This window comes from Crinia signifera, chromosome 8 (genome assembly GCF_055691185.1).
Source record: "Crinia signifera chromosome 8, ASM5569118v1, whole genome shotgun sequence".
NCBI classification, from domain to species: Eukaryota; Metazoa; Chordata; class Amphibia; order Anura; family Myobatrachidae; genus Crinia; species Crinia signifera.
Genome location: NC_139224.1, coordinates 101,260,839 through 101,275,954, shown reverse-complemented (window position 1 = coordinate 101,275,954; position 15,116 = coordinate 101,260,839). Strand labels below are relative to the sequence as shown.

Sequence of the window (15,116 nt, the reverse complement as noted above, 5' to 3'; positions counted from 1 at the left end):
GTCCCCGTCGTCGCCCCACGATAGACGCCAACCCGAAGCGTGGCGAGCGCAGCGAGCCCGCGAGGGGCGGCGGTACGCGTCCTCCGACCTTTTCATGCCCTACTATCCACTAGGGCGTGGAGTGAGAATAGAATAGTGTGGCGAGCGCAGCGAGCCACCGAGCCCGAAGCGTGGCGAGCGCAGCGTGCCCCGCGAGGGGACGCGGATACCTTCACAGTTATACGCGTCCCCTTGCGGGCTTCACAGGTGTCCGTGGCAACGCGGACACCTGTGAAGCCCGCGAAGGGACGCGTTTACCTGTGAAGGTATCCGCGTCCGCTCGCCACGCTTCGGGCTCGGTGGCTCGCTGCGCTCGCCACACTATTCTATTCTCACTCCACGCCCTAGTGGATAGTAGGGCATGAAAAGGTCGGAGGACGCGTACCGCCGCCCCTCGCGGGCTCGCTGCGCTCGCCACGCTTCGGGTATGCGTCTATCGTGGGCTGCTGTTTACGCGCTTCAATTTGGGGGTGTTGGGAATTTTTTTCATTGAATCCAATGTAAAATTGGGTCCCAGGGACCCAATTTACATTGGATTCAATGAAAAAAATCGGGTCAAAAATCGGTCGGTCGCGTCGATCGCATCGCATGCGACCAAATCGCATGCGATGCGATCGACCCGATTTTTTTCAGCACGACCACCCCGATCTTAATCGGTGTGGCCGTGCTAGGAAACAAGTACCGTGGATTGTATTGTGGTCAGCTGAGAGTGCTTCAGGTGCGGGCGTACTAATTGGGCGAACCGAATGCCTAGCGCATGAACAAGTGCTCTTCGCAAACTGAAACTTGCTTACGGACACCGCATATTTCATGCGTGTTGATTCGCTTGCAGTCGGTGTCCTGTCCGAATGCACACCTACCACAGTTCGTGCACTCCCACATGACGCCCATGTTACGCCCATATTTCCCGAGCCCCTTCAGTGCACATTTCTGGACGGTATTGGCGAGAACGAGTGCGGAGACACTACGTTGCACATGCGCATTGCGTTGCCTACGCATGCGCAGACGGCTAAAAAGTGCCCTCCGAAAGAATTCGGAACGGACCGCACCAAGCAGAATAAGGCCCTATGTGTCATCACCTAATGTCACAACTGAGCAGGCAGCCCTTCCAGTTGTGATGTCAGTCACAGGCATTCAGCTGAGCGCCTGTACACACAGCACGATGAGATGATATATCGGCAGATATACTGCCGATTGTCCTTGCTGCTCAATCGGCACTATATGTCTGTGAATAACTTCAATCACTGACATATCGCTCTGGTAGACACCCACTAACATGCACACAATATATCGGCTAGTGTGTACTAAGCTTTAGTAAAGTTAAATAATATCTATAATGTTTAATAATTATAAAATTCAGATTGTGTTCTTCAGAAGAAAACAAATACAAAAAATCCTGCAGGAATTACCAATTTAGCCTCATCGCATTAAAATATTATTTCCAAAAATAGTAATTGGATAAATGCCATGGATCCCTTCTATAATGACCTTTACCAAAGACAGCTGCCATTGCTTGAAGAAAGGCATCCAAAGCATTCTTTTATTCTATTATCGAATTTGTTACCTTGTTGTTCCACAGTTTATTTACATTTAAGGTAAAAAAAATAAAACACATTTCTACAACATGGCGATAGGAAAAGCTTTTTTCAATCACACAATGTCCCTTAGTTCGCTGTATAGTCCAAATGGGGACTATTTTCCCAGCTTTGCGAGTCAACCAAACGCAAGAACACCTGTCTGCCGCATGCACGCCGATTTCACCCACACGTATGCGAAATCTATGATTACATAAACATCCATTTGCAGCATGCATGCGTGGAGGAAATCATTCTATGATCGCCGACCATCGAATGATTTTCAAGGCATTCGTAAATCTAAGTCACTCTCTGGTGACTTAGATATGCGGCGCCTTGGTACGGGAAGAAGGCTGATAGCTGTCATCCGGTGATGTCAGCTGCCTGCTCCCGGCACTCGTGTCACAGGAGAATTACCATGGGAACGCCCTTGTGCCCCCTTTACCAAAGGACTGCTCCTAGAGATCCATGGCAGCTGTCAGTCCCCTGGGGCAGATCGCTGACACTGAGATGTCCTAAACAATGATTAGTAAAATTCTGTCAACACAGACTGCACTGCAGTCACTACACATGGGCCTACTACTCATTAGACCTGCTCCAAATACACACTTAGGGCAGTGTGGTCCAGTACCTAGTGCTAGCAAATCATAAAATACATGGACAAACAGAAAGGCAAACCTGTCCAACACCACCTTATACAACTTATGGATCATTTACTTAATTTCATAATGTTCCTGATATTCTAAATAACCCTAAGGGTGCTGTGAAACCAATGGTGATACTGTAGGCTGCTGTGAATCAGGAATGCTTGTGACCCACTGACTTATGGATAGCAGTGATTATGGGAACCTCTACAGACTCTCTCATCTTCAAGATCATTAGAATGTTTAAAAACCACAAGAGCCAATACAAATCCAGTCTACCATAACTAGCAGATACATTTGCTACCATAAGAAACTTTTGTGTAAATGTATTTCCCAGAGTCTTAAAATGTCATTGATATTTACCACTCAGCCAACTTTTTTTCATTCTTTCTCCTTACCACACAAAATGCATCTGGGCCGACCTACCGACCACTGGATACTGGCAATGATCTGGATCTTATGATACTTCCATTGGGCAAGGCCTTCTTAGTTAAGATATGATGCGGAGTATCTCGGATTAGCTCTAATTGTTTCTTTTTTATGTACAGTTTTTGGGGGTATTCAATCTTGTCCGATATTTTTCGATGGTCAGATATATTGGCTGTGGCTATTCAATACCAGGCAAAACTTTGTAAAAAGTCAAACCTGCATGGTCAAAAACGGCAGTTGGATTGTCGAATCTGCGGCTGTTTTTGACCAAATCCACATGGATTTTCGAATACACAAAATTACCAACCATCGGAAACATGGAACCCAACATTGAATAGGCGAATGTAATTTTACCTATTCTAGTCAGAAACGGACAATATTTCCACCCTTCGGAAATATCAAGGATTCAATACCCCTACAATATTAACCATCTGGGTACATTAGTGGCTAGAGATTAATCTGAAAGGTCCTTTCATGAAGATGTGTGTGGAAAAGCATTGTCTTTTGTGTCATTGTCTCATAGTGTTACAACCTGCTATAGTATAATCCATTTTCATTAACACATTTTATCTCTCATTGCGGCTTGAATTCTCTGTAAGATTCAGTAGAAAGTGAGATTATTTGCTGAGATTTTTAAACATTTTTTTTGGTGCACACAGAAAAAAATATATTTGTTTAAAAATACATAAATCTCACATTTAATGCACTTGTGTGGCGCTTCTTGTCTTTTCTAAGATACTGTATTTAGTCATATCAGTGTGTATTAGTTCAGCCAGACACTGGGCCACATCCACTTTCTGAGAATCTAATACTGCTTTCACATTGCAGAAATGGGTAATGACACGGTATTCTTAAATGGGACTTTAAAACGGGTCTGAGCCTTGAGACCTTTCACATTGCAGGTGAAAACCGTTTTAAAAATCATTTAATACCATTCAAACATTCAACCCGTTTAACCCCCAAGGGACACGTTTCAAGCCATTGAAATAGAGCCATTCACACTGCCTAAAAAACGGCTTTAAAACGTGTAGGACTCTGCTTTTTAACCGTGTTGAAATACCGGTTAACTTTAACCGGTAAATCAACTTTGGCACTTTCACATTGCAGCCTTAAACGTTTTAAAATGGAAAAAAACGGCAATATACCGTTTTAAAAGTGCGATGTGAAAGGGGTATAATAGCACTGACCAGGGCAGATATAAGGTGGTTTATTTACCTAGAGTAACAGGGTTTGTCAAAGCCTATGATTGTCAACAGTTTTGCCCGCAAAACATCAAAGAGAAATGCTGTTATGTGTAAAATTAGGTTGTGCTTTTTCCATTTAAGCAGTGTTGCTGTTTTGGGTCTAGGTGCTTCTTTTCTAAGTTGCGTGCACACTACAGCAATTTGCCAACCCAGCACCGCGGCAATGTGATGTAACTATATATCGTATCGTCTTACATATATCACAATCTGCCATAGAACAACACAATTTATTGTTACATGATTAATGTAATTACTCTGCGTTGCCTGGTTTATTGTGTGATCTCATGTGCAACACATCAGATGGGAAGATGTCTCCACCTAATTCAGCATTTTTTAGCCACTGTGCCGTAGCACACTAGTGTGCCTTGAGATGTTCTGAAGTGTGCCACCAGAGCTAGAGATGTCCGCACTCGTTTACAGCCAGCACCACAGTTCAATTGTTAAGCCCCATACACACTAGAAGATATGGGCACCAATATCGTTCAGAAATAGGCTTCTGGATGATATTGATGAGAATATTTTCCAGTGTGTATGCCTAATAGCGTTAACAATGCAGCCCCCCCCCCCCCCCCCCCGGGCGTACTGTTAATACTGAGGTTGGCTGACCATGCAACTCAATCCCCCAATATCGTTCATGCTGTTTCTCCACATCAGTCAGTGTGGATGTGGGAGAAACGTTATAAACGATATTTGCCCTAAAGCCGCAGCTGCAGCTCACCTCAGGAGACTCCCCATCTGCCGCTCACCCCAGGACACTCCCCGCCCAGCCGGCGAAACAGAAAGTGAAACCAGCTGGAGCCAGCGCCGCAGTCTTTAGGAAAGTATATCATGAAGAATGTTAGCCATTGGCCACCAGTGCTTGTGCTGTATTTATGCCACTGGCCACCAATGTTTATTTAAAGTTTTAAATAAGGGCACTGGCCACCAATGTTTTTGTAAAGTAGGGCACTGTCCACCAATTTTTTTTATAAAGGGCACTGGTTCCCATAGGGCACTGGCCACCAACATTAGGGCACTGGCCATTAAAGCTTAATTTTACAGGTGCTGGCCACCAATATTAGCGTGCTGACCACCAACAAAGTGACAGAGAAGTGTCTCAGAAGATTGATGCCAATATCTTTTGTCTTTTATGTCCTTCGTAAAATCTTTTAGTGTGTATGGACAATATCTTTCATGCTCAGCTCAAGGGAAATTGTTCACCAATATCTTTCATCTTTCATATCTTCCAGTGTCTATGGGCCTTTATTCACTGGTCTCTTGCTTTCATGTTAGGGCTCATGTATTTATTTTTGTTACCTCTGGGGACCAATGTGATTATTGGGGGTTTCATTTTTTTTCTCTGGGGGGATCAATATGTTTTTCTCTGTGGAGGGCTGATGGTGTGCCGCGACAATTTTAAAATCTTGTATGGTGTATCGCGAGTTGAAAAAGGTTGAAAATAACTGGCCTACAGATCCTATCACCAATCGATGCCCACCACCAGCTGCCGTCCTCCTTCCTGTTGGAGTCTGTAGCAGCCCTCCGTTCGGCTCTGACCCACCTCCCGCTCTGCCCCAGCCTGCCCATCTCCCTGAAGTGGAGACAGGCAGGGAAACCGCTCCCCGCTGTCTTACTGATAGAAGGAGATGCCATCCGCCAGCTTGCCCCAGCACATGAGATCTGGCGATCGGGCAGGCTGGCAGACAGCTGCTGCATCAAATGATGAATTGTGTGTACACACTGCATGATAGTTAAGCAGGTGTCATGATTGATAGACAAATTGTGTAGTTTGTACTCAGCTTTAGACTTCCTTATGTGTAACTGCTCCTCATCCTGTGTTAGACAAGTAACTGTTAACGGTGTGCACAGGCTATTGCTACACAACCTATTTCCTGGCATTATTCCTTCTGTTTGCAGAAAAACATTCTGATGTTAGATTTTCTGTCTTTATAAATCCATGTTTCCAGTTTCAATTTTAAGGCCCCCATACACGATGTGACTTCTCAGAGGGGAGAAGGGATGCCCCTTTTTACACTGTTCATTTGCATCTGATATATCATATGTGATCTTATTCCTCACTGCCAGGAGGCTGTCTGAGCTGGACATTCAGCAGGTCCCATCTCTGATTTGGCCACTTTTCACCCGATTTCTCGTCCCCATCGGTCAGAATTGAGTGAAAAGTGGCCAAATCACACTAGTTTATGGCCAGCTTTAGTTAACCTGATTAAGTTTCTGCATAAATTAAATAGATACATTCTGTATTTCCAGATTAGCTGTTCAGCCTGTTCCTGTGTTAACAATTCAGTAGCTTTGTTTAAGATATTTGAAAATATTTCCTACTCTGGAGTTTTACCTAAAAGTATACAAATATAAGGTGTGCCCAAATGAAAAGAATACTTTTGCTGTAGCGGCGTTGTATCTAATAACAGTGGGTTAATGTGTTTGCGGATAGATGGCGTGGTGTTTTTCCCAGTTGCGCATGTGTAGCGAACGGCTTCGCCTCAGTTTCTTAATTCCTGGAAGGTTGTTTTGCGCGGTTAGATGCATGATGGATTCCTCCAGATCTGTGCAAAGAGCAGATATCTTTGCGCAGAAGGTGAGCATGCTTCAGAAATGTATGACAGGATGAAGGCGGTGTACGTAAAGCTGTGTCTCCACACGATTTCAGCTGTGGAGAAACTCATTCATCAGAATGATCGGATCACCACATGAGAAATTGTTGCTGCACTGTCCATAAGCAAGGGAACTTTGCATCACATATTGCAAAACAAGCTTGGTTATGGCAAAGTTTGTGCACAGTGGGAGCCCAAGCATTTGTCAGAGAATCAGAAGTTGGTGAGAATGGTTGTTTGCTTGACCCGCATTTTGGTACGTGGAGCAAGGAACGGCTTTCATTGCCATTGCAGTGCAGCATCAATTTCATGTGTGAAATGAGATCCTCCACACATCCTAGGACAAATGAGATCCTCCACAGCCGAAATTGTGGCAGGGTTGGTGACATCATGCACCTGCCAGGGCCGTGGCAATTCATTGATGGTTTTACGTACCACCTCATAACGTTGACACCTGCGGAATGTGGTGTACCGTGCAAGACACTGCTCTCTGTACACCGCCTTCATCCTGCGATAAATTCTGCGATCCTTCGATAAATTCTGCGATAAAATATTCTCTCTTTAAAATCTATTGTTATTGTGGATTTAGAATATTTCTGTATTTAACAATTTTTTTGTAAACCCAACCTGTGCACCGGTCTCCATCCCCCTCCCCCTTTTCCCTTCAAAAAGTGATCCTGCGATAAATGTCTGAAGCATGCTCGCTTTCGGCACAAAAAAATTGGATAACAGCTCTTTGCGCTGATCTGGAGGAATCCATCCTGTATCTGACCGTGCAAAACAACTTTCCAGGAATGAAGAAACTGAGGCGAAGCTGTTAACTACACATGCGCAACTGGGGAAAACTCAACACCATCTATCAGCACAGACATTAACCCACTGCGATAGATAAACTCTGTTACAGCAAAAGTCTCCTTTTTATTTGGGCACACCTAATACATATGTAAGTACCGTCAAATATAGTAATTATCATATAATCATATAATTCTACACTATCCAACCCATATTGTTGGGTTTTACGCCCTCAACAACCATAGAATGGAGGAAGAATGGCAATACTGAAACTTTATAATGCAAATACACTGTTTTAAAAGGGTGTATTCTAAATGCAGATGTAAGTAATCAGTTATACTTGTACATAGGGGACTGTAAAATGGGAGCAGTCACCTACCTGGGACATTTGCGGTCGTAGGTTGATTTCCTTCAAGTTGATGCAGTTGGGTTGCAGATTCTTGAGGAGTTGGCACATAAGAACCCCATCCCGGAGGGTCTGGGCCAGGTCGAACACCTGGGCTGTTTCCCATGTCACCCTATGGTTGGGAGGCAGCACCTTGCTGCAGATCAGCCACTGGGCACACTGTCTCCAAGGCTCCATCAGGGCAGGTGGAATGCAGCAGCAGCAGCAGCAGTGCTAATACAATGGCAGGGTGCTGATGGCAGAGTGCTGATGTCAGGTGCAGGGCAGTGAATATTACAGTGGTTCAGGCAACTCTCACGCATAAAATGCTCCTCTTCCTGAAGTCATTGGTGGTGAGGGCAATAACATCCACAGCATGGGACGGGGGTATCCTTATAGGTACAGAACCCTTTGCATCACTCCTCTGAGTCCAGGGTAGGAGAGTCCACCATACAAGCCTAAGCAGCCTGACTCACCTTGTGTGCACAGCAGGGTCACAGTGTCACCGGGCTGTCTCCATCACCCCCGCTGCACGGCAGCATTAGCAGCAGCCCGCAGCACATCACCCCGCGATCCTGTCACCTCCCCGCTGCATCCAGCCCCGGGAGTGCTATGTATGTACAGTATGTATGTGGTGCTGTAAGCCGGCGTGCGTGCCCGGCAGCTGTCTCCTCTGTAGCAGCAGCGCCTCTCCCCTTCCACTCTGTCACTCACTGTCACTTTCTCTATCTTTGTCTACTTTGTCCCCGACCTTCATCCCTGCCGCTGTGTCCCTCCCTCTGTGCCTCTACCGCAGCTGCCCGTCTCTCATGCCTGCCAGTGTGTCCTCCTCTCCACGGCTGCCTCCTGCTCCGCTGCTCCGAGACCGTACCCAGGCAGTCTCGCTCCCTCTCAGCCTCTCACTGCTCAGTCTCCAGTTCTTCTGTCCAGGGCTGAGCCCCAGATCTGACGCATGCGCAGCTGGGAGGATGAATATGCGAGAGAGACTACCTGCTGTCACACAGTCACAGTGTACTGGAGAGGGAGGAGTAGGGGGACACAGATGTGACATGTGTGTGACACTGTGACATCCGACGGTGAGACACTGATCTGCATCACTGAGCTAGCTAGCTCTGCGGGTGCTAGGGAAACCCCAGTACTTGTGCTGCCAGCGACCATGTCTGCGTGCTCGTGCATGCCAGGTCTCTCAGTCCTATGTTGACTGCACCACCAGACAGGTTGAAAAGTTGACCCCTGTGATGCCTGTGTAATTGCTGTCCTCTGTGTCTGCGTGCTTAAGAAGCAACCAGATTCTGCAGGGTATGGGTGAAAACCGGACCAGGACAAAACCGCCGGACCGGACATCAAACTCTGCATTTTGTAGCTTGTAGCCTCCGGTCCGGGGGGTGTCCTGTCCGGGGGGGGGGCTGCCTATCACACCTGTCACCAGGTAGAGGAGGAGGGATAGAATAAAGCCTCCCTGTATGGTCTGGGCATATAGCAAAAACCGGGTATGGGTAAAATCCGGAATCGGATAAGACACCGGAATGCCGGACTGGACATCAAACTCTGCATTCCGGAGCTTGTAGTATCCGGTCCGGGGGTGTCCTGTCCGGGGGTGCTCCATCTGATGAGGCTGCTCTCGCACCTGTCACCTGGGAGAGGAGAGGGGGGAGAATACAGCCTCACCGCATGGTCCGGGGGTGTAATAAAAACTGGAACGGTCCAGACCACACGGGGAGGCTGTAATCTCCCCTTCCCCATGTCCCTGGTGTGAGCAATCACAGGCATCCCCCCGGACAAGACACCCCCCGCATGGGACACCCCTCGGACCAGACACTATAAGCTCCGGAATGCAGAGTTTGATGTCTGGTCCGGCGTTCCGGTGTCTTATCCGGGTCCGGTTTTTACTTAGTCCCCAAAAACCGGACCACCCGGGGAGGCTGTAATCTCCCCTCCCCCATGTCCCTGGTAATAGATATCACAGGACCCCCCCCCCCACAAGACACCCCCGGACAGGACCCTACAAGCTCCGGACGGACTGCAGATTTTGATGTCCTGTCCGGCGGTCCAGGGTTTAGTCCGGGCCGGGTCCGGTTTTTACATAGTCCTGATTCTGCAGCTTGATCTCGTTAATGTCCCCACTTTACAGTTGCATTTTCTATGGCTTTGTTTGCTGCTATGCATGATTATTATTTATACATTTTTACTGGGTTTTACTTCAAAATGTGATCTATATTGAAGTGTAAAAATAAAGCAGTCAGTATTTACCCTGCATAGAAACAAAATAACTCACCCAAATCTAATTCTCTCTGCACATTTTACATCTGCCCCCCTGCAGTGCTCATCGTTTTGTCCATCTTAAGAAGGATTTTGTTAGAAAGAGTGAAGTTAGATCGACACCACTAGGTTGACATACTGGAAGTTCGACATCGGTCTAGGTCGACATGGCACAACGTCGACAGGTCATTAGGTTGACACAAGCATTAGGTCGACATGGTCTAGGTTGACAGTCAAAAGGTTGACATGGGGTTTTTCACTGTTTTTTTATCCGAATGTCGACATAGAAACAGTTTTAAGTGCAGCGCGTCCCCTCGCATGGCTTTCTGCGCTCATAAAAACAGGGAAAAACCCCATGTCGACCTTTTGAATGTTGACCTAGACCATGTCGACATAATGCTTGTGTCGACCTTGTGCCATGTCGACCTAGTGTAGACCCCTGTCGACCTTATGACTGTTGACCAGTATGTCGACCTAATGACTGTTGACTATTTTTAGGTCAACCAACTGACCGTATCCATCTTTACAATATACAGTAACTGAATGAATGACATTCCTATTCAATGTAGGGTCTGTTCTTCCAACTGGCAGAATATATTCTGACAGTCATAGGGCTATTTCACACTCTCCGGCTCCTGCCGGGTGGCAAAACCCTGCACGGCCAAAAGCTGTGCCGCACACAGTAGTTAATAATGGACATGATTGTGTCCATTCACACGGGATGGCCACGGCCCGGCCAACCGGTTGCAGACGGATCCCACCACTGGAAGGGACGGCTGCCAGGCTGCCATTGAAAACTTCTGTGCGCGCCATGGCTTCTTCAACGTGCGGGGCTTTGCCGCCCGGCAGGAGCCGGAGCTTGTGAAATAGCCCTTAAAGTCCCGGCATCGGCGAAAATGGACACCGATAGTCTGAAACGGCAATCCAGGCACCGTTTCCGACAATACAGATCCGCATCCTTAGTGAGGCAAACCTGTTGCAAGCGAGTCCTGGCCGGGAATGAATACTGCCAGCTGCTATTTCCACCATATTTCCATTAATGGTTAATGATGCCTTTCATCTGTTTTACACGCTATACTGTACGGTATATAGTGAACGATGGAGTCATTGGTGACAAATTGCAGTGACCTCTTTTGGTCACAAATTCAATGATATCGTAGCTGAGCGATTATCGGCAGACTGTGTATGTCAGGCGTGTCCAAACTGTGGCCCTCCAGCTGTTGTGAATCTACACATCCCAGCATGCCTTGCCATAGTTGTAGTATTCCCCACATGTGTGCTGTATCAGTCCAGGGGTGCCCGCATGTGTGCTGTATTTGTCCAGGGGTGCCCACATTTGTGCTGTATCAGTCCAGGGGTGCCCGCATGTGTACTGTATCCATCCAGGGGTGCCCACATGTGTGCTGTATTTGTCCAGGGGTGCCCACATTTGTGCTGTATCAGTCCAGGGGTGCCCGCATGTGTGCCGTATAATTCTATGGGTGCCCCCATGTGTCCCGTATCAGTCCAGGGGTGCCCACATGTGTGCCATATAATTCCATGGGTGCCCCCATGTGTCCTGTATCAGTACTGGAGTGCCCGCATGTGTGCCGTATAATTCCAGGGGTGCCCCCATGTGTCCCGTATCAGACCAGGGGAGCTGCCCTTTTTTTAATGAAAATAAAAATAAGGTGTTTTTTTTGTTTTTTTTTTACTGCAAGGGCTGTTAAATGCGCTGTAGTCCAGGGGTGAGCCAAGAGGGCTGTATAATTCATGGGGTGTTGCTAAGTCTGCCTTATAATTCCAGGTGTGCTGCTCTTTTTTATAATTAAAAGAATACAAAATTGTATTTTTACTGCAGGAATTTGTCTGCCGTATAATTCCATGCCTGCCGCCATGTGTGCCGTATCAGTCCAGGGGTGCCGCCATCTGTGCTGTATAATTCCATGTGTGCTGTATCAGGTCAAGGGTGCCACCATCTGTGCCTTATAAAATTCCTGGGGTAAGCCAAGTCTGCCGTATAATTCACAGGGTGCTGCCAAGTGTGCTGTATTAGTCCAGGGGTGATGCTAAGTGTGTGATATCAGTCCAGGTGTGATGCTAAGTGTGCCATATCAGTCCAGGGGTGAGCCAAGTCTGCCAAATAATTCCTGGGTTGAGCCAAGTGTGCTGTATTAGTCCAGGGGTGATGCTAAGTGTGCCATATCAGTCCAAGGGTGATGCTAAGTGTGCCATATCAGTCCAGGGGTGCTATTAAGTGTGCCGTATCAGTCTAGTGTTTGTGCCGCCCACTTGTGTCGCTTATCATAGTTATCCAACTACTTCCGTGCAAACTTTTGGCCTAAAAACAATATTGTGAGGTCAGGGGCGGATTGGGAAGAAAAACCAGCCCGGGAAATTTTTGGAAGCAGCCCTAATGGGGATGGGGTATGGTAATGGGTGGGGACTCGTGAGGGGGTGGGGCAGTCTTTTCTCAGATGCAAGAGCTTCTTCAAAGCTAAAAGTGCCAGTGTTTGTCTATTTTTTTTGATGACGGGGCAGGTGTGACAAGGAGATAGTGGGTAACGGGTGGGGGGGAGGCAGGTGTGACTGGGAGATAGCGGGTAACGGGGAGGCAGGTGTGACCAGGAGATAGCGGGTAATGGGGGGGGGCAGATGTGACCGGGAGATCGCGGGTGACTGGGGGAAGGTGTGACGGAGATAGCGGGTAACTAGGGGGGTAGGTGTAGGGTGGCCAATCCCGGGATCGGCGGGATCCCGGGATTTGGCCCCCAAAACGCCGGGATTTCAATCCCGGGATTGAAATTTCCAATCCCGGGATTTCGGGATTAAACTGCGCATGCGCAGTTTAATGCCGGGCAGCGTCTGAGCACTCAGACGCTGCCCGGCTTCTCCCATACCCCGCAGTGCGCAGCTTGACGAGGTCACGCTGCGCAGGGCACAGCCGCACATCCTCGGCCACCCGCCCAGCGCTCTCGGCCGGCCACCCGCCCACCCTGCGCTCACGGCCGGCCACCCGCCCACCCTGCGCTCACGGCCGGCCACCCGCCCGCCCACCCTGCGCTCACGGCCGGCCACCCGCCCGCCCACCCTGCGCTCACGGCCGGCCACCCGCCCGCCCACCCTGCGCTCACGGCCGGCCACCCGCCCGCCCACCCAGCGCTCACGGCCGGCCACCCGCCCGCCCACCCAGCGCTCACGGCCACCCAGCGCTCCCTGCCACCCGCCCACCCAGCGCTCCCTGCCATCCGCCCCCCCACCCAGCGCTCCCTGCCACCCGCCCACCCACCCAGCGCTCCCTGCCACCAAGCCCACCCACCCAGCGCTCCCTGCCACCAAGCCCACCCACCCAGCGCTCCCTGCCACCAAGCCCACCCACCCAGAGCTCCCTGCCACCAAGCCCACCCACCCAGCTCTCTCTGCCACCCCGCCTTATGAGACTTCCTACCCGCCCATTCAGCAACCCAGCTCCCGCTGCACCAGGGACCAGGCTACCAGGGTGTTTTTTATTATTAGGGAAGCCAATCCCGGGATCCCGGGAATCCCGGGATTGAGCATTTTTCAATCCCGAATCCCGGGATTGAAAAAATGCCCCGGGATTGGCATCCCTAGGTAGGTGTGACAGGGAAATAGCGGGTAACTAGGGAGGTAGGTGTGACAGGGAGATAACGGGTGACTGGGGGGGCCAGGTGTGACAAGCAGGCAGTGAATGACTGGGGGGGTGGAGCTGGAGTGACAGGGAGTTATAGATAGATATTAGAGAAACTTAAATGTACAGATCACAAAAAAAGGAAAAATAAATCTATACAATCTTTCAAACATATATAAATTACATAGGCTGCTCCTCCTGATTCTCTCTCTCCCCCCCCCCCCCCTTTCAAAATTACCTCAGAGCAGGTGGGGCCGATAAGGTCCACTACTCCCCTGGCTGCCAGTGATCCAGCGACAGACACCTCCGCTGGCTTCTGCATGCTGTAGGGTTCCAGGCCTTGGGGGGCTAGGGGGCGGACTGAGTGGCAGATAATTGGCCGGACTAATGATGCTTTTACCCATGGTGGCGGCAGGCCCTGTGTTTGGCTGTCCCCGCACAGCACTCCGACCGTGACTCCCCTGGGCAGCGGCAGCAAAATTACCGGCTTTCATATTGCTGGCTGCAGGAGGCTGTCAGTACGGCAACTGCTTCCCGGCCGCAGCCTCTCTCACTGCCATAGCCGATCAGGTCCGCCTCCGTGAGCAGCTGAGGAGCTCAAAAAGGTGGAGCTGTCCAGCTATGACAGTGATAGCGGGCGGGAAGCAGTTGCTGTACTGACAGCCTCCTGCAGCCAGCCACGTATATGCAGGCGATGGCTGCATTAGGCCCTTTGAACAAAAATCGTTTACCGGCCAGGGGAGCAAGTTGTACTCTGCTCGCCTGCTCTGTACGCCTGCCCAGCCCGCCGTTGTATACGCGGCTCCAGTTGTGGCAGCCGTGTTTAGTATGCATCAGCCTGGCTCGGGAGAAGACCGGCCCCTAAGAGGGGTGCGGGACCTCAGCCCACCGGGAAATATCCCGGCTTCCCGGCGTCCCAATCCGCCCCTGTGTGAGGTGTTCAGAATAGACTGGAAATGAGTGGAGATGAATGCTATTGAGGTTAATAATAGTGTAGGAGCAAACAAAAACCCCAAATCTTGTGATTTTAGCAGTTTTTATGCTTTTTAAAAGAAAAAAAAACAGAACCCAAAAATCCAAACACAAAACGTTTAGGGGGTGTTTTGTCAAAACCCATTAGAACCCAAAACCTGAAGGTAATCAGAACCCAAAACACGAAAAGTGGCCGGTGCACATCCCTAGAAACTACACGTCCCAGCATGCCTTGACATAGTTTTAGCATTCCCTAATAGCAAAACTGCGGCAATGCATGATGAGACTTGTAGTTTCACAACAGCTGGAGGGCCATCGTTTGGACATGCCTGCACTATACCAAACAGATTGAGCAATAATGCACAATATGCATCATAAATAGGGGCATTGCACGCCAAAGGCACGCATTAAAAATCTACACCATAATGCCCATTACATGATAAGCCTCACACCATAATCTCCATAACGTATTATGCCAAACACCATAATTCCTATTAAAACTTATGCTACATAAGTGTTGCTTACCTACATGTTCATTGCCAGGGGTTCCATGCTCATT

At 48.9% G+C, this 15,116-nt stretch overlaps 1 protein-coding gene across 5 annotated transcripts in view; it reads right to left on the bottom strand.

Annotated features, from left to right (window-relative positions):
• Positions 1–9,044, bottom strand: part of VAV3 (vav guanine nucleotide exchange factor 3) — a 222,268-nt gene extending 213,224 nt beyond the window's left edge. Inside the window, exon 1 of one of the 5 annotated variants that reach the window (XM_083156897.1) lies at positions 7,693–9,044. In XM_083156897.1, the coding sequence (XP_083013023.1) occupies positions 7,693–7,896 (204 nt within the window). In that variant the 5' untranslated portion in view covers positions 7,897–9,044. The remainder of the gene's footprint in view (positions 1–7,692) is intronic. The other 4 variants (XM_083156900.1, XM_083156896.1, XM_083156899.1 and 1 more) reach the window with 4 other exon arrangements.
• Positions 9,045–15,116: the final 6,072 nt, after the last annotated feature.